The sequence below is a fragment of the Somniosus microcephalus genome, chromosome 9 (assembly GCF_052327205.1).
Source record: "Somniosus microcephalus isolate GS21.2 chromosome 9, FLI_Smic_1.0, whole genome shotgun sequence".
NCBI classification, from domain to species: Eukaryota; Metazoa; Chordata; class Chondrichthyes; order Squaliformes; family Somniosidae; genus Somniosus; species Somniosus microcephalus.
In genome coordinates, this window is record NC_140995.1 from 214,182,971 (window position 1) to 214,202,792 (window position 19,822).

General features: G+C 53.1%; 1 protein-coding gene across 1 annotated transcript in view; it reads left to right on the forward strand.

Annotated features, from left to right (window-relative positions):
• Positions 1-15,830, forward strand: part of LOC147113011 (uncharacterized) — a 40,700-nt gene extending 24,870 nt beyond the window's left edge. Inside the window, exons 3-5 of the mRNA XM_085998236.1 lie at positions 6,363-6,519; positions 6,679-7,229; positions 15,816-15,830. Coding sequence (XP_085854362.1) covers positions 6,363-6,519; positions 6,679-7,229; positions 15,816-15,830 — 723 coding nt within the window. The remainder of the gene's footprint in view (positions 1-6,362; positions 6,520-6,678; positions 7,230-15,815) is intronic.
• Positions 15,831-19,822: the final 3,992 nt, after the last annotated feature.

Here is a 19,822-nt window from a genome sequence, read left to right on the forward strand (position 1 = left end):
CTCCCCGGACTCCTCCACCCCCCCCCGCGGAACAGATGCGTCTGGCCTGCAAGCCCGGCACTTGTCCGAGGTGCCGGGCTCATTTTTCTGAACATTTGAACGGCCAGCGGGCGGGTGCAGGCAGCTCCTCCTTAACTGAAGGAGGAGGCCTGCACTTCCCCAGCCTGCCGCACCGCATCGGGTGCCGCAGCGCCGGAATTGCGCCGCAATGCGGCACTCAGCGCCCATTTCGAGGCGCTGACACCCTCTAGTAGCGCCGGCAGCCGTTTGGGCGCGGCGCTACTGAATTTTTGGCGCGCGCAGGGGGACTTAGCGCCGGCGCTAAATTTCCGGCGCTAAAGCCCTGGCGAACCCACAACCGAATTTCTAGGCCAAAGCCTTCAGGCTTGTTTTTTTAACACTCTTAGGCCTTTTAGAATTATTATTTACTGTGGCCATGTTTGATTTAAACCATTGATTTCTCTGACTGCCACTTTTGTTTTTCTCCTTCCTGTCTTTTGCTTTTATACTTTTTTCCTTTCCTCTGTCTCCCTGCTCAGGTTCCCAACCCTGTGCCATTTTAGTTTAAACCTTCCCCCAGAGCACTAGCAAACACTCCCCCTAGGACATCGGTCCCGGCCCTGCCCAGGTGCAAACCATCCCACCTCCCCCAGAACCGGTTCCAATGTCCCAGGAATTTGAATCCCTCCCCCTTGCACCATTCCTCTAGCCACGTATTCATCTGAAATATCCTTCTATTTCTACTCTGACTAGTACGTGGCACTGTTGCAATCCTGAGATTACTACCTTTGAGGTCCGATTTTTAAATTTACCTCCTAACTCCCTATATTCAGCTTTTAGGATCTCATCCCGTTTTTTACCTATATCGTTGATACCTATATGCACCACGACAACTGGCTGTTCACCCTCCCCTTCCAAAATGTTCTGCAGCCGCTCTGAGAAATCTTTGACCCTTGCACCAGGGAGGCAACACACCATCCTGGAGTCTCGTTTGCGGCCGCATAAACTCCTATCTATTCCCCTTACAATAGAATCCCCTATTTTTTTAATGTTTTATTCATTGATGGGATGTGGGCGTCGCTGGCTGGCTAGGCCTGCATTTAGTGCCCATCCCTAATTGCCCTTGAGAAGATGGTGGTGAGCCGCCTTCTTGAACCGCTGCAGTCCATATGGTGTAGGTACACCCACAATGCTGTTAGGAAGGGAGTTCTAGGATTTTGGCCCAGTGACAGTGAAGGAACGGCGATACAGGTCCAAGTCAGGATGGTGTGTGGCTTGGAGGGGAACTTGTAGGTGGTGATGTTCCCATGCGTCTGCTGCCCTTGTCCTTCTACGTGGTAGAGGTCGCGGGTTTGGAAGGTGCTGTTGAAGGAGCTTTGGCGAGTTGCTGCAGTGCACCTTGTAGATGGTACACACTGCAGCCACAGTGCGCCGGTGGTGGAGGGAGTGAATGTTGAAGGTGGATGGAGTGCCAATTAAGCGGGCTGCTTTATCCTGAATGGTGTCGAGCTTCTTGAGTGTTGTTGGAGCTGCACTCATCCAGGCAAGTGGAGAGTATTCCATCACACTCCTGACTTGTGCCTTGTAGATGGTGGAAAGGCTTTGGGGAGTCAGGAGGTGAGACACTCGCCGCAGAATTCCCAGCCTCTGGCCTGCTCTTGTAGCCACAGTATTTATATGGCTGGTCCAGTTCAGTTTCTGATCAATGGTAACCCCCAGGATGTTGATAGTGGGGGATTCAGCGATGGTAATGCCATTGAATGTCAAGGGGAGATGGTTAGAGTCTCGCTTGTTGGAGATGGTCATTGCCTGGCACTTGTGTGGTGCGAATGTTACTTGCCACTTGTCAGCCCAAGTCTGAATGTTGTCCAGGTCTTGCTGCATATGGACACGGACTGCGTCAGTATCTGACGAGTCTCAAATGGTGCTGAACAGTGTGCAATCATCAGCGAACATCCCCACTTCTGACCTTATGATGGAGCGAAGGTCATTGATGAAACAGCTGAAGATGGTTGGGCCTAGGACACTGCCCTGAGGAACTCCTGCAGTGATGTCATGTGATTGAGATGAATGACCTCCAACAACCACAGCCAACTTCCTTTGTGCTAGGTATGATTCCAACCAATGGAGAGTTTTCCCCTTGATTCCCATTGACTTCAGTTTTGCTAGGGCTCCTTGATGCCACACTTGATCAAATGCTGCCTTGATGTCAAGGGCAGTCACTCTCACCTCACCTCTTGAGTTCAGCTCTTTTGTCCATGTGACTATAGCTCTACCCCTCTTTTTCCTCCCATCCTGTGCAGCAGAACCACCCCTGGTGCCAGGATTTCGGCTGCTGCTGCTTTCCCCTGATAAGCCATCCCCCCAACAGTATCCAAAGTGGTATATCTGTTTGAGAGGGGGATGGTCACAGTGGACTCCTGCACTACCTGCCTGCGCCTACTACTCTGCCTGGTGGTCACCCATTCCCTTTCTGCCTGTGCAACCTTTACCTGCGTTGTGACCAACTGATTAAACGTGATATCCACGATATCCTCAGCATCGCGAATGGCCCAGTATGTAGCCAATCGCAGCCCCACCGCCGCAATGCGGTCTGCCAGTAGCTGCAGCTGGATACACTTCCTGCACACATGGTCGTCAGGGACACAGGAAGTGTCCCTGAGTTCCCACATAGCGCAGGAGGAGCATACCACGGGGCCGAGCTCTCCTGCCATGACTTACCCTTTAATTAATTCAAATTAAATTAAATCAAGTCAATCCCACCAATTACACTACAGTTAAATGATATACTTAAGGGCCCTGGTTTACAAACAGTCCCCGCTACACCACAGACACCCTCTAAACTATAGACCACAGAGTTTAAGTTTGGAAAAAGAGAGAAGTACTCACCAACCAATCACTTACCTGCTTTCTGGTGACGTCAGACTTTGATTACTTTTTACTTCTCTTTCTCCCTCCCTCGGAGATTGGTAAACCTACCTGCTGCCGCTGCCTCTTGTAGTCGCTCCGATGCTGCCTCGCTCCACTTAGGTCCGCCGCTGCTGCCGCTGTGAGGCCTACCTGCTGCCGCCGCACCTTGTAGTCGCTCCGCCGCTGCCTCGCTCCACTTAGGTCCGCTGCCGCTGTGAGGCCTACCTGCTGCCGCCGCATCTTGTAGTCGCTCCGCCACTACCTCGCTCCACTGAGGTCCGCCGCCGCTGCCGCAGTGTCAAGAATGGGCAGAAAAGTGGCAGATAGAATTTAATACAGAGAAATGTGAGGTGATGCATTTTGTCAGAAGGAACTGGGAGAGGCAATATACACTTAATGGCGCAATTTTAAAGACTGTGCAGGGATAGAGGGACCTGGGAGTTAATGTGCATAGGTCCCTGAAGGTGGCAGGACAGATTGAGAGAGTGGTTAACAAAGCATATGGAAGAATTCGGTTGCTTAGCGCCTCCCGTTAGTGCCCTAAGAGATTGCTAATGGGGCGCAAAGCAACTAACGCCTGGGCGCGGCGATGTTTGCACCGCTCGCAAAATTGACCAGACATTTTGCGGCGGCGCTAAGCACTACCGCCACGATCTCCTGTGCCCGCAGATCGTGATATCAGTCGAGCGTGCAACGCCCCGGACCAGATATTGAGTGGCGCCCCCTGCCTTTCCGCCTGGCGCTAGCAACGACAGGTTGAGGGGAGTGTTTTGTCGTCGGGAAGGGACTGGGGGTGCGCTATTTAGAGGCGGCCACTTCCAGCCTTTTTTTGTCGGCGACATTTTTGCACCACGCATTCTGAGAGAGAGAGAGAGACACTTCTAGATAGATTCAGTGCTGTGTGAAAGAGTTTTGGGTACTGAGCAGCACTTTGGAGATTCATTTTGATTTGAGCTTCCTTGCATCGATTTAGAAGAGACTAAGGGGGCTGCACTCTGAGCTCTTTTCCTGGGCCTCTCCATTGTTATTTCCAGCAGAATTGATGCACAGGTCTCTCCAGGCGGAGATTCAAGGCTGCAATGACCAGGGTGTGGATGGAGAGCAAGATCGACCCTCCCCTTTAAGAACTGGCCGGCACCAGTGTGTCTGTGTTCCATTGCTGACTGACATCACCTGAGCTTCACCAGCGCTCTGAGCTAATGCCTCACTCCTCAGCATTAGCGCCTTAAGAGAGGTGTGTAGCACCTGATTTAGCGCTCCAATCACCTCCAGGGGCGATAGAAGCCAAGTTTGCAGTCGGAGGTGATAATTAGCGCCAGGCGCTAAACTTTGCACCCGGCCGATAATTGCGCCCCAAACGGGGCGATACCGAATTTCTCCCCCAAGGGATCTTGGGCTTCATAAATAGAGGTATTGAGTACAAAAGTAGAGAAGTTATGCTGAACTTTTATAAAGTGCTGGCTAGGCCACAACTGGAATATTGCTTCCAGTTCTGGTCACCACATTTTTGGAAGGGTGTGAAGGCCCTTGAGAGGGTGCAGAGGAAATTTACCAGAATGGTTCCGTGAATGGGGGATCTTAGCTACAAGGACAGGTTGGAGAAGTTGGATTTGTTTTCATTAGAGCAAAGGAGGTTGAGGGATGATTTGATTGAGGTGTACAAGAATATGACGGGTTTGGATAGGCTAGACGGGGAAAGGCTGTTCCCACTAGCTGATGGTACAAGGACTAGGGGACACAGGTTTAAGGTTTGCGCAAGAGATACAGGGGTGACGTGAAGAAAAACTTTTTTATGCAGCAAGTGGTGATGACCTGGAATTCGCTGCCGATGGAAGAGGTGGAAGCAGAGACACTCAGGCCTAGAAATTCGGTTGTTTGCGCCAGCGGTTAGCGCCTAAAGAGACCGAGAATTGGGGCGTTACCCAATGTTGGGGCGGGCGCAATGAAGATAGCGACAACTCCCATATTGACTATACATTTATCGCCTGCGCTAAGTGTTTGCGCGTGCCCGTGAGCGCAAGCAGATCATGACGTCATTTCAATGTGCAACGCCTTTTAGGGGCGCCTGAGCGGATATTGGGTGGCGCCCGGAGCCTTTACGCCTAGCGCTATTAGTGACAGTTCGAAGGAGCGTTAGCAGGCCCTTCTCGGAGTCGGGGGGGCGCTATTTAAAGGGGACAGCTCTAGTACAGAAGCTTCAGCCACTTGGCCTGTTCATTGCGATCGTTGGTGGAGAGAGTTGGCGAGCTACTGTGGAGCAGAGTTTTTGGAATTTAGCATTAGAGTACTTGGGACCTTCAAACCTGTCCAGAGCAGTTGGAGCACTAGACCTAACAGCCTTTTGACCAACTGGCATCGGAATGGGAGATGCTTTGGAGGACGATCGCCTCATGGCCGAACACTATGAAGGGGCAGAGAGACGGCGGGAGAGAGGGCCGGGATTGGCCAGAAGGAGGAGGGGCAATGGAGGTCGGCCAATCCGAGGGTATGCTGCGAGGGTCTTTAGGCAGCAGGGGCTAGATTTTCAGTATAGGCAGTTTTGGGGCGCTAACCTTAGCGCCCGCCCGAAGTTAGCGCCCGCCCCAAAGTAGCGCCCCGTTGCCGGGAATTCAGTGGCTTCGCCCTAAGAGGTTGGTGGAGCGCTAAAAGAGGCGTTCCACTACTCTCTTTAGGCGCTAAGCCGGCGGTCCAGAGGGATAGCGCCCAGGCGGGGCGCAGCACGGGTGCGGTCATTTTTGCACTGACAGCAGACCCCGTGGTGCCGACCAGCTCTTAAAGGGGGAAGGGACGAATTGGTCTGCTGCCACGCCCTGCACACTGCAGCCTTGCAAAGAGGCCTCAACACTACTGCTCAGCCCCAGGGAGTCATGGCAACGCCAGAGAAGGCCCGTCAGCGTGCCCTGCGCTTCTCAGAGGGTGATCTGGACATCATGGTCACAGCTCTGGAGGTGAGGCGCAAGATCTTGTTTCCAGACAGTGGGAGGAATCCAACCCACCACGACTACACCAAAGCCTGGAAGCAGATCGCCCAGAGGGTGACGTTCACCGGCGAGGCCCCCAGGACCCACACACAATGCCGTAAGAAGTACAACGATCTGACCAGGATTGTGAGGGTGAGTAGCCTTTCCAGTCTCCTCCTCATTCTTGCATGTACACCTGACATGATGGGCAAAGGGACCTGAAAGTCCTTTTGGCCAGCCCTCAGCCAGCAGCATTGGGACAGTCATGAGCATCAAATGGCCATTCGGCACTCTACACTTTGGCCAAGCTATTCCACCATGGGAGGCAGTGGACAGTACATCAGGGCTTCACTCTGTCCAAGCTATTCCACCATGGGAGGCAGTGCACACTACATCAGGGCTTCACTCTGTCCAAGCTATTCCACCATGGGAGGCAGTGCACACTACATCAGGGCTTCACTGCGCACTTACAGCCCGTCCTTTCTCTTGCAGGCTAAAGTAGCGTTTAATCGCCAGGCCCATGCCAGGGGTGGCCGCGCCAAGGTGCAGAAGCTCACTCAGCTGGAGGAGCGCGTGTGTGTGCTCATGGGAGCACGTGTGATTGTCCCCACAGCGTGCGGTGTATCCGACCCTCCACTGCCCGGCAATGGTAAGGACCTCGCCTTTTGGCCCTCTCGCGTCGCACTGGCCCATCCGAGCTACCTCCTTTGCCACTGTCCCACCAATGCGCTGAATCCCACCAGTCCTAACTCCCTCGCTGACGCCGTCTCCTCACTCTGAAGCTACTCTTGTGCATTCCTGCTTTCAGCTGGTGACGACCAGGACCCTGAGGCTGCCAGTGACAGCACCTCCAACCAGGAGGAGGAGGAGGAGCAAGCCGGACCTTCGGGGGAACAGTCACGTCCCGCAGGAGAGGAGGAAATGCTCGACACCTCCTCACTGGACGAGTGCCTGGAGGAACTGTCGCAGGGCAATGCAGCTTCTGGGACCAGTGGCGTCCAGCCACCCAGCAGCCGTGCGCATGGCCCACGGCCTTCCCCCCAAAGGGGGGAAGGATCAGAGGGGAGTGCTGCTGCTCGGCACACTCGCCGTCACCAACGCGGCAAGGGTCCCCTAGTTCGGCCCCCTCCTCCCCAGCGGGAGAGTCGCGACTCCAGTCCGGACACCTTCACTTCGGAGGAGGTGCGGAAGCTCGATCAGATGGCCGACGACTCGGACCGGCGCCACACGGAGCTCATGAGCGTGGTGGGGCGCATGCCTGAGGCCATCGAGTCGCTGGCGACCAGTGTGCGCGAGTTCGGGGCAGCAACTGCCGCGACTGGCCGCATGCTAACTGATGCCATCAAGACCCTGGCGGATGTGATGCGCACGCACACCAGGACCACAGGGCCACTCACTGCTGCCACACGCGCTGTCTCAGGCAGGCATCGCCAGGGCAGGCGCCGCGCTGGACCATCCCAGCAAGCCGGCCGTCGGCTGATTGCTGCGGATCCTGCAGTGCGGGCCCGGCCGAGTGCCACCGCGCCACAGCACCAGCCAGCGCATCCCAGACGCCTGCTGGCCCACATTGCGCCATCCGTCGCCGCTATTCCCCCTCTGGGCCGTCAAGGGCAAGCGGCTGCAGCTGATGGTGGCCAGGCTCAGGTGCGCCACTCAGGAGACGGCCCCTCGAGGCCCAAACACCGTGTAGGCCGCCCCCCAGCGGCATCTGGCGGAAGGGCATCTGAGCCTCAGGCGCCTTCCCCCAGCCTCGCAGCAGCCACTGGGCAGAGCTTGCGAAGGAGCAGCAGGCAGGGCAGGGGAGGCAAAATGCTGGCCAAGGTCTCGCCCTCGCGGGCCACTCAGTAGAGGGTGTGGCCAGCTTTCCTTTAATATGGCGGTGGCCATCTTTATTTTGCCCATGGTTGTGCTTTTGGAGGGCTTTTTTTTTGCGTTAGGCCGACGTTGAGGCCCGGTTTCAATAAAGGTGGAGTGGCTCCTCCCCAGTTTGTGGGAGTGAGTCGTTTGTTGGGCTTTTTGTGGGGCCCGTTTATTGTTTTTGGGGATTCATGTGGGAAGGGCTTTTCATTTTTGTTTAATAAAAAATTATCTTTATTCATGCAGTCTCCATGGTTGTTCTTCTTAGTGTTTGTTGGCTTCGCCGGCTGAGGGCTTGCGGAGCGGCTGCATTCATCTTCCCTCATGGCCCCTGGCCATTCCCTGACAGGGGGCTTAGAAGTACCATGTAATAAGGTGGCGTCGTGCGGCCCTTGGCCCTGGTCGCTCCCTCCTGGGAACGTACTCCTGCTCCTCCTCCTCCTCCTCCTCCTCCTCCTCATGCTCCTCCTGCTCCTCCTCCTGAGGTGCTGGTCCAACGTCAGGTGGCAGTGCCTGAGTCCTGCGGATAGCCAGGTTGTGTAGCATGCAGCAAACCACCACAAATTGGGAGACCCGGTCCGGCGAATACTGGAGAGCTCCTCCGGAGCGATCAAGGCAGCGGAACCGCTGCTTGAGGACCCCAATAGTTAGCTCGATGATGTTGCGGGTGGTTTGATGGCTCTCGTTGTAGGCCTCTTCAGCAGCGGTCCTGGGCGCGCGGAGCGGGGTCATGAGCCAGGTGCACAAAGGATAGCCTTTGTCCCCGAGTAGCCATCCTCTTGGGGGAGGCTGTGCCTGGAACATGTCATGCACAGTACTCTGCCGCAGGATAAAGGCATCGTGGCTGCTGCCTGGGAAGCTGGCATTGACTGCCATGATGCGCTGCTTGTGGTCACAGACCAGCTGCACATTCAGAGAATGGTAGCCCTTCCTGTTGCGATACTGCTCGCCATGCTCCAGAGGGGCCCGCAAAGCCACATGCGTACAGTCAATGGCGCCCTGCACCAAGGGGAATTCCCCGAGTCTGGAAAATCCCAATGCGCGCTGATGCTGGCTCTCCAGGGCCATGGGGAAGGAGATGAATTGGCTTCTCCTTCTGAACAGTGCTTCGGTCACCTGGCGGATGCAGCGATGCGCGCCGTACTGGGAGATGTTTGCTATGTCCCCAGCAGCGTATTGGAAGGAGCCGGTGGCATAGAAGTTCAATGCCACTGTCACCTTCACTTCCACCGACAGAGACGTCCTGCACCTGAGCTTTGGCCGCAGATCTCGGCGAAGCAGGTGGCAGATCTCTGCAATCACCCCCTTCCGGAATCGGAGCCTTTTAACACATCGCGCGGCACTCATGTTTAGGTAGGAGCGCTGCTGGCGGTATAGCCTGACTGGGTAAGGCCTACGTGGCCGACGCCTGTAGCCCCCTCTGCCTCTAGCCAGGGCTGCCCCTCTCACAATGCGTCTGCGAGCCCTACGGACATGGAGCTGCAGCTCCGCGTTGGCACCCCATGCAACCCCCATCAAATCCTGGCAAACACTCTAATTTCCAAATGGCCACTTGCAGCGCTGTTGCCTGAGTCCAAAAATACCTGGCTCTTGCTGCTTGAAACCAGTTAGCTATCCTCCTTGTTGTGTCTCCAGAAATGCGTTGCACAAGACTGTTTTCTGAAATAATGGATGGCCTTTATACTGGAGAGGACGTTTCCTTTAATTAGCGCCCCCCGGGGCCCGCGCTGGTTGTGTTGCGTTCCTTTTTCCAAACGCTCCGGCCGCCCGCCGCACAATGGGGCTGTCCGACTGAAGTTTGCAATCGGGGCGGCCAAAGGGCGTTGCACGAGGATGTGACGTCATTTTCTGCGCGCGCATCCGGGCGGGCGCTAAACTTTGCGCCGGCGCTAACGGGCAACTTAATTTGGGGCGGGGCGCAAACTGCGCTGCGCCCGGGCGCTACACGCATAGCGCCCGGAAATCACTTCTCTTAAGGCGCTAACTGCTGGCGCAAGCAACTGAAAATCTAGCCCCAGGTGTCATACCTTGACATGTCGGAGGAGCAGTGTGTGCGAAGGCTCCGAATCGGGAGGGACGTTGTTACTGAGCTGTGCCACCTGCTTGCTGAGGATCTGCAGCCGCGTCTACGGTGCAGGACCTCTCTGTCGGTGGCCGTTAAACTGACTGTTGCCCTCAATTTTTATGGCAACGGATCCTTTCAGTCAGCCATTGGGGACATTGCGAATATCTCTCAGGTTGCAGTCCACTGTTGCATCCGGCAAGTTACAGCTGCCCTTTATAGGCGAGGGCGTCAATTCATCACCTTCCCTCTGACCCTGGAGAAGCAGACGGAGCGCGCGCAGGGCTTCGCTGCTATTGCGGACTTCCCCATGGTGCAGGGGGCGATTGACTGTACACACGTGGCTTTGAGGGCGCCATTCCAGAATCTTGAGGACTTCCGCAGCCGCAAGGGGTTCCACTCCCTCAACGTGCAGCTGGTCTGTGACCACCGCCAAATCATCATGGCAGTCAACGCCCAATTCCCAGGGAGCAGCCACGATGCCTTTATCCTGCGGTAGACCTCAGTTTGTGACCTTTTTGAGGGGCCGGCTCGACCACGAGGCTGGCTTATTGGGGACAAGGGCTATCCTCTCTGCCCATGGCTGATGACACCACTCCGTGTGTCCGCCACCCCAGCAGAAGAGCTGTTCAACAGCAGCCATCAGGCGACCAGGAACATTGTAGAGCACACTATTGGTGTGCTCAAAAAGCGTTTCCGATGGCTTGACCATTCGGGGGGAGCCCTGCAGTACTCGCCGGAGCAAGTGGGTCACATCGTCATCGTCTGCTGCATGCTCCACAACTTGGCGATTCGACGCACCCAGCCAATTCCAGCTGTCCCTCAATGACCAGCAGAGCAGGTGGTCGAGGAGGAGGAGGAGGAGGAGGAGGAGGAGCAGGCGGAGGAGGAGGAGGAGGAGGGGCATGCGGATGAGGAGGAGGAGGAGGAGGAGCAGGAGGAGGAGGAGGAGGAAGATGGAAGGGCTCCTGAAAGTGGAAGGGCCATCCGTCAGAGGCTCATGAGGACTCATTTCGAGGCCCCTCTGGCGGAATGATGAGTGTCTTTACTCCTGCGCACTTTGGATGTTTGAAAGCCTCTGAAGGCCAGCATCACTGTAATTAGTCACGTGCACCATAGCACATTAAAACTTCTCTTTATTGTCACAAAAGTCTTTCATTACAGCAAAACAACGTCATGTCAACAGAAACCATAACTAACAAAATAACAGTTAACTCTTCGCAAAGCCGCAAAACTAAACAAACCATTTCCAACAATTACAACAGGTGAGGGTGTCCTTGAATTTGGCCAAGGAAACGTCTCAGCACCTCCCTCTACTGCTGGCCCCTTGATGGAGAATGACTTCTCTTTCACGGATGGCCCCTTCCCTCCCTGCTGCTCCTACGTAATTGAACCCCAGTGGCGGGGTGAAGGCTGGGGGACGCCTGCTGACTGTGTGGAAGCGCAGAAGCCCCTGAGGGACGGCCTGGCCGACCTCTGGGCTTGGAGGGTGCGGACGCAGGATGCTTGATCTGAGCATGGCTGCAAGCAGTGTGCCCTGCAGGTGGTGGCAGCTGCACTGCAGACGTACCAGCGCTGGCATGTGCAATGGTCACCTGCTGAGAGAGGAGACCTGCACCATGGTCGGACGACACACTGGCTCTCTGAGGGGACCGGCTCGGCTCATCCGCCACAATCGCATGCTCCACTGATTCCTGGCCTTGTATGGGACTGGAAGGGCCCGGGGTGATCCTAGCTGATGCAGATAGGGTGGCTGCAGTGAGAGTTCGCGTTGCCTCAATCTGGGTGTGGACGAGGCCAGCAAGTGACTGTGTGGCAGCAGTGAGGACCTGTGAGCCAGGTGCCAGTGCTTCGGAGAAGCCCTGGACAATTCTTTCCATTGCTTCGGACAAGGCCGGTGCCGACCGCTCCACTGCCTCGGACAAGCCCTGGACAGACCTTTCCAGGGATTGTCCGAGGCCCTGAACAGTCCTTTCCATAGCGGCCTCGAAGCCCTGGACAGTCCTCTCCATTGTTGGCCCGAAGCCCTGGACAGTCCTCGCCATTGTTGCCCCAAAGCCCTCGAGAGTCCTCTCCATTGTTGGCCCGAAGCCCTGGACAGTCCTCTCCATTGTTGCCCCAAAGCCCTCGAGAGTCCTGTCCATTGTTGCCCCGAAGCCCTGGAGAATCCTGTCCATTGTTGCCCCGAAGCCGTGGAGAGTCCTCTCCATTGTTGCCCCGTGTATCTATTGACTGAGGCATCCTCCCCACTGCAGCCATCACCTCAGTGTGCCTGAGCCGGGCCTGGGTGCTCATTTCAGCCAGGCGACGCACCTCCTCTGCACTCTGTGCAGCAGTCATCACTACCTGCCTTGCCCTCCGGGGAGACGGTGGCCGAACTTGCCTACCCCCCTTGCGTTGCTGCATGCTGCTTGTTCCGGCAACTGGCTGATCCTCAGGGCCCCCCCCCCCCCTCCCCTCCAGGGAACTACTATCTCCAGTCTGTAGATGTGTATGCTCCCCTGAGATTGGAACGGATGGTCTGGCTTCCTCCTGATCCTCGCCTCCGGAGGCACTGGCACTGGCAGGTTCAGGGCGTTGAGCCCGAGTTGGTGATGCATCATCTGAAAGCAGGGAGGTGGAAGAGGGGCTTTAGCAAAAGGACAAGTTGGCGGAAAGGCATGCCAGATTGCGGCAAGGCTCTGACATGGCTGCACACTGAGGAAGCATGCTGGCAGGGGGGACCAAGTGGAAGGAAACAGCTGAAAAAGGAGAGAGCCTTACCCTCACTGTCGGAAATGGGGTTGGCAGCTGCAGTGGTAACAGGACCAGACAGACGTCCTCCAAGAATCTGGTGCACTCTCTCCTCGAGATCTGTCAGAGTGACGACTTGTGGAGGCCCGCCACCGGTTCGAGTCTGGTCCTTTCGCCTCGCCGCCAGCTTGGACTGCAGGGGAAAGAAGGGGAAGTTCTGTAACATGATGCCTTGAGAGATCATCTCATGCCCCCCATGGTGCAAGAGCCCTTACATGAGGCCTTGAGAGATCATCGCATGCCCCCCATGGTGCAAGAGCCCTTACATGAGGCCTTGAGAGATCATCGCATGCCCCCCATGGTGCAAGATCCCTTACATGAGGCCTTGAGAGATCATCGCATGCCCCCCATTGTGCAAGAGCCCTTACATGAGGCCTTGAGAGATCATCGCATGCCCCCCATGGTGCAAGAGCCCTTACATGAGGCCTTGAGAGATCATCTCATGCCCCCCATGGTGCAAGAGCCCTTACATGAGGCCTTGAGAGATCATCTCATGGCCCCCATGGTGCAAGAGTTCTTACATGAGGCCTTGAGAGATCATCGCATGCCCCCATGGTGCAAGGGCCCTTACATGTGGCCTTGAGTGAAATGTCCATGTGTGTGCCCAGAAAGGGCCATGGGTGCTTGCTGACAGATGGCCATTGGGGCATCATGGCAACAGGGTGCTCGAAGTCAGGTGCAGATGGAGGGAATCAGAAGTTTACATAACCAACACTCACCCTAACGACCCGAGTGAGGTCGCTGAATTTCTTCCTGCACTGAACAGGGGTCCTGGTCGCCATGCTGCTGGAGTTGACCCTCAGAGAAACCTCCCTCCAAGATCGCCGGTAAGCCTTTTGATTCGGCCTCTTGCCATTGTCAGGATACAGAACATCTCGACGGCGCTCAACTGCAGACACCAACTGGTCCAGAGCCTCAGTGCTGAAGCGCTCTGCTCTCTGTCTCACCTTCTCCATTCTGACCAAGTTTCTTGCGCCAGAGAAGGGCGAGCGCCGATTCTGAGGCCTACAGGGCATTGAGTGTGGCAGCTCAGGCTGACTGACCCACCCCTTTAAGAGCCAGCCGGCGCCTGGAAGTCTCGTGGTTTCCGGTAATTGAGATCACCTGCGCTGCGCCCGTCCGCGCCGATGTTGGGTAGCGCCTGAACTTTTGTGCCTTAGGAGCCCCGTGCGACATCTGAGTTCGCACCTCAATCCCCTTTGGGGGCGATGCAACCCAATATCTCGCCAGGCAGTGATAAGTTTCGTCTGGCTATAAACTTTGCGCAGCGCCAGTTCTAACTCCTCAAGCGGGGCTATACCCAATTTCTAGGCCTCAATGTTTTCAAGGGGAGACTGGATAGGCACTGGGGAAATAAACTTGCAGGGCTACAGGGATAGAGCGCGGAATCCGCGGGTTAGGTTGATTGGCTATGATAAATTGACCCTTAGTGTTAGGGGGATTAAATACATGGGGGTACGGGTATCGGGTGGGATATGTGTCGGTGCAGGCTCGATGGGCCGAAATGGCCTCTATCTGCACTGTGGGGTTTCTGTGATTCTGTGAAAAGGAACTGACTGAATTGCTCTACAGAGAGCTGGAACGGACTCGATGGGCCGAATGGCCTCCTTCTGTGCCGTTATGACTCTATATAGGGGGAAAAATTCGGTTGCTTTGTGCCTCCCATTAGAGGGCGCTAATGGGGTGCAAAGCAACTAGCGCCCGGGTGCGGCGATGTTTGCGTCGCTTGCGAAATTGACCAGACATTTTGCGGCGGTGCTGAACACTACCGGCACGATCTCCTGTGTCCGCAAATCGTGATGTCAGTCGAGAGTGCAACGCCCTGGTAGTGCCCCAGACGGGATATTGAGTGGTGTCCCCTGTCTTACTGCCTGCTGGAAGCAACAACAGTTTGAAGGGAGCATTTTGCAGTCAGGAAGGGACTGGGGGAGCGCTATTTAAAGGCGACCGCTTCCTGCCTTTTTTTGTCGGCGACATTTTTGCACCACGCACTCTGAGAGAGAGAGAGAAACTTTTGGAGAGATTCAACACTGTGTGAAGGAGTTTTGGGTACTGAGCAGCACTTTGCAGGTTCATTTTGATTTGACCTTCCTTGCATCGATTTAGAAGAGACTATGGGGGCTGCACTCTGAGCTCTTTCCCTGGGCCTCTCCATTGTTCTTTCCAGCAGAATTGATGTACAGGTTTCTCCAGGTCAAGATTCAAGGCTGCAATGAGCAGGGTGTGGACGTCGAGCAAGATCGACCTTCCCCTTTAAGAACTGGCCGGCGCCATTGTGTCTGTGTTTCATTGCTGACTGACATCACATCAGCTTCGCCAGCGTTCTGAGGTAGCGCCTTGCTCCTCGGCATTTGCGCCTTAAGGGAGGTGTGTAGGGCCTGATTTAGCGCTCTAATCACCTCCAGGGGTGATAGAAGCCAAGTTTTCAGTCTTGTGGAGAGTATTCCATCACACACTCCTGACTTGTGCCTTGTAGATGGTGGAAAGGCTTTGGGGAGTCATGAGGTGAGACACACGCCACAAAATACCTAGCCTCTGACCTGCTGTTGTAGCCATAGTATTTATGTGGCTGGGCCAGTTAAGTTTCTAGTCAATGGTGACCCCCAGGATGTTGATGGTGGGGGATTTGGCGATGGTAATCCTATTGAATGTCATGGGGAGTTGGTTAGACATTCGCTTTTTGGAGATAGTCATTGCCTGGCACTTGTGTGGCGTGACTGTTACTTGCCACTTATCAGCCCTAGCCTGAATGTTGTCCAGGTCTTGCTGCATGCGGGCTTAGACTGCTTCATTATCTGAGGAGTTGCGAATGGAACTGAACACTGTGCAGTCATCAGTGAACATCTACACTTCTGAACCTATGATGGAGGGAAGGACGTTGATGAAGCAGCTGAAGATGGTTGGGCCTCGGACACTGTCCTGCGGAACTCCTGATGCAATGTCCTGGGGCTGAGATGATTGACCTCCAACAACCACAGCAATCTTCCATTCTACAGTATTTACAGCAGAAGAAGAGAATAGCATGCTGGAAATCCCAAAGAAACTAATATTGAATCGGGGACAGGGACTCGATAAAATTAACGTAAGTAAAATAACAGTAATGAAGAAAATAATGGCACTAAAGAGTGAGAAATCCCCAGGGCCAGATGGTTTCCATCCTAGGGTTTTAAAGGAAGTGGGTGAGCACATTGCAGATGCCCTAACTATAATCTTCCAAAGTTCTCTCGATTCAGGAATGGTGCCCGTAGATTGGAAAATAGAAACATAGAAGATAGGAGCAGGAGTGGGCCATTCGGCCCCTCGAGTCTGCTCCGCCATTTAATGAGATCATGGCTGATCATCCAAATTCAGTACCCTGGCCCTGCTTTCTCCCCATATCCCTTGATCCCTTTAGCCTTAAGAAATATATCTAACTCCTTCTTGAATATATTTAATGAATTGGCCTCAACTGCCTTGTGTGGTAGAGAATTCCACAGGTTCACCACTCTCTGGGTGAAGAAATTCCTCCTCATCTCAGTCCTAAATGGCTTACCCCTTATCCTTAGACTGTGATCCCTGGCTCTGGACTCCCCCGCCATTGGGAACATCCTTCCTGCATCTAGTCAGTCTAGTCCAGTTAGAATTTTATAAGTTTCAATGAGATCCCCTCTCATTCTTCTAAACTCTAGCGAATATAAGCTTAATCGACCCAATCTCTCCTCATACGTCATTTCTGCCATCCCAGGAATCAGTCTGGTGAATCTTCGCTGCACTCACTCCATGGCAAGAACATCCTTCCTCAGATAAGGTGACCAAAACTGCATACAATACTCAAGGTGTGGTCTCACCAAGGCCCTGTACAACTGCAGCAAGACATCCTTGCTCCTGTACTCGAATCCTCTTGCTATGAATAGCATTTGCCTTCTTAACCGCCTGCTGCGCCTGCATGCTTACTTTAAGCGACTGGTGCACAAGGACACCCAGGTCTCGTTGCACTTCCCCTTCTCCCAATCTATTGCTGTTCAGATAATAATCTGCCTTCCTGTTTTTGCCCCCAAAGTGGATAACCTCGCTTTTATCCACATTATACTGCATCTGCCATGCGTCTGCCCAAACACCCAATCTGTCCAAATCATACTGGAGTTTCTCGGCATCCTCCTCACAGCACACACGCCCACCCAGCTTTGTGTCATCTGCAAACTTGGAGATATTACATCTAGTTCCCTTGTCTAGATCATTATATATTGTGAACAGCTGGGGTCCTAGCACCGATCCCTGCGGTACCCAACTAGTCACTACCTGCCACTTGGAAAAAGAGCCGTTTATTCCAACTCTTTGCTTCCTGTCTGCCAACCAGTTCTCTATCCAAGTCAGTACCTTACTCACAATCCCATGTGCTTTAACTTTACGCACTAATCGAAAGCCTTCTGAAAGTCCAAATACACCACATCCACTGGTTCTCCCTTATCTATTCTACCAGTTACATCCTCAAAAAATTCCAGTAGATTAGTCAAGCACGATTTACCTTTTGTAAATCCATGTTGACTTTGTCCGATCCTGTCATTGTTTTCCAAGTGCTCTGCTATTACACCTTTTATAATGGACACTAGCATTTCACCCACTACCGATGTCAGGCTTACCGGTCTATAATTCCACGTTTTCTCTCTACCACCTTTTTTAAATAGTGGGGTTACATTAGCTACCCTCCAATCCATGGGAACTGTGCCAGAGTCTATAGAATTTTGGAAGATGACCAGCAATGCATCTACTATTTCTAGGGCCACTTCCTTAAGTACCCTAGCATGTAGATTATCAGGCCCTGGGGATTTATTGGCCTTCAATCCCGTCAATTTCCCTAACATAATTTCCCTACAAATACTGATTTCATTCAGTTCCACCCTCTCATTAGACGTTATGTTCCGCAATATCTCTGGGAGGTTATTTGTGTCCTCCTTTGTGAAGACAGAACCAAAATATATATTTAATTGGTCAGCCATTTCTTTGTTCCCCATTATAAATTCCCCTGATTCTGACTGCAAGGGACCTATGCTTGACTTCACCAATCTTTTTCTCTTCACATATCTATAGAAGCTATTATAGTCAGTTTTTATGTTACCTCAAGCGTACTCTCATACTCTATTTTCCCCCTCTTAATTAATCCTTCTGTCCTCCTTTGCTGAATCCTAAACTGCTCCCAATCCTCAGGTTTGCTGCTTTTTCTGGCCAATTTATATGGCCGCTCCTTGGATCTTATGCTATCCCTAATTTCCCTTGTGAGCCACGGTTGCGCCACCTTTTTTGTTTTATTTTTATGCCAGACAGGGATGAAGAAATTCTGTAGTTCATCCATGCGATCTTTAAATGTTTGCCATTGCCTATCCACCGTCAACCCTTTAAGTAACATTCCCCAATCCATCCTAGCCAACTCATGCCTCATACCATCGTAGTTTCCTTTATTTAAATTCAGGACCCTAGTCTCTGAGTCAACTACTTCACTCTCCATCTTAATGAAGAATTCTATCATATTATGATCGCACCTCCCCAAGGGGTCTCGCACAACAAGATTGCTAATCAATCCTTTCTCATTACATAATACCCAGTCTAAGATGGCCTGATCTCCAGTTGGTTCCTCGACATATTGGTCCAGGAAACCATCCCGTATACACTCTAGGAATTCCTCCTCTGCAGTATTGTTACTAATTTGGTTAGCCCAATCTATATGTAGATTAAAGCCACCCATGATAACTGCTGTGCCCTTATTGCACGCATCTCCAATTTCCTGTTTAATGCCATCCCCAACCTTAGCATTACTGTTTGGGGTCTGTTTACAACTCCCACTAAAGTTTTCTGCCCCGTTGTATTTTTCAGCTCGACCCATACAGATTCCACATCATCAGAGCTAATATCCTTCCTTACTATTGTGTTAATCTCTGCTTTAACCAGCAATGCTACCCCACCTTCTTTTCCTTTTTTCCTGTCCTTCCTGAATATTGAATACCCCTGGATGTTGAATTCCCAGTCTTGGTCACCCTGGAGCCATATCTCCGTAATCCCAATTATATCATATCCGTTTACATCTATTTACGCAGCTAATTCATCCACCTTATTACGAATGCTCCTCGCATTAAGGCACAAAGCCTTCAGGCTTGATTTTTTAACACTAGCCTTTTTGGAATTATTATTTACTGCGGCCCTGTTTGATTTACACCCTTGATTTCTCTGCCTTCCACTTTTGCTTTTCTCCTTCCTGCCTTTTGTTTCTATCCTTGCTTCCCTTTCCTCTGTCTCCCGACACAGGTTCCCAACCCTCTGCCATTTTAGTTTAAGCCCTCCCCAACAGCACTAGCAAAGATGCTGCCTAGGACATCGGTTTCAAACCAGGAATTGTGAAAGAAAATCTCAGTGTTGGAGTTAATGCCGCAGGGTAGGGCTGCACAAGCAGGAGGGACATGGGTGACCACCAGGCGAAGCAATAGACGCAGGCAGGTAGTGCAGGGGACCCCTGTGGCCATCCCCCTTTAAACAGGTATACCAGTTTGGATACTGTTGAGGGGGATGACTCACCAGGGGAAGGCAGCAGCAGCCAACTTCCTGGTGCTTCTGCTGCTCAGGAAGGGAGGAAAAAGAGTGGGAGAGCAATAGTGGTAGGGGATTCTATCATAAGGGGAACAGATAGGTATAGTGTATGTGCCTTTAAGAGCCCCCTGTGTACTGTAATGCCGGTAATGGCCACTCGGGCTATATAAGCCTGTATATTGTGTTGTATCAGTTAGTTCACCTCCAGACTTTGTTCAGTAAACACCTGTGAAACTAACTCCTGCCTTCAGTGTCTCTATTAACACACGGATACAACAATAGGCGTTTCTGTGGCCGTAGACGTGACTCCAGGATGGTGTGTTGCCTCCCTGGTGCCAGGGTCAAGGATGTCACTGAATGGCTGCAGGGCATCCTGAAGGGGGAGGGTGAACAGGCAGAGGTCGTGGTTCACATTGGGACCAACGGCATAGGTACGAAGAGGGATGAGGTCCTGCAGCAAGAATTTAGGGAGCTAGGTAGCAGATTAAAGAGTAGGACCTCAAAGGTTGTAATCTCTGGATTACTCCCGGTGCCACGTGCTAGTGAGTATCGGAATAGGAGGATAGAGCAGATGAATGCGTGGCTAAAGAGTTGGTGCAGGAGGGAGGGCTTTAGTTTCCTGGATCACTGGGCCTGCTTCTGGGGAAGGTGGGACTTGTACAAGTCAGACGGGTTGCACCTGAAC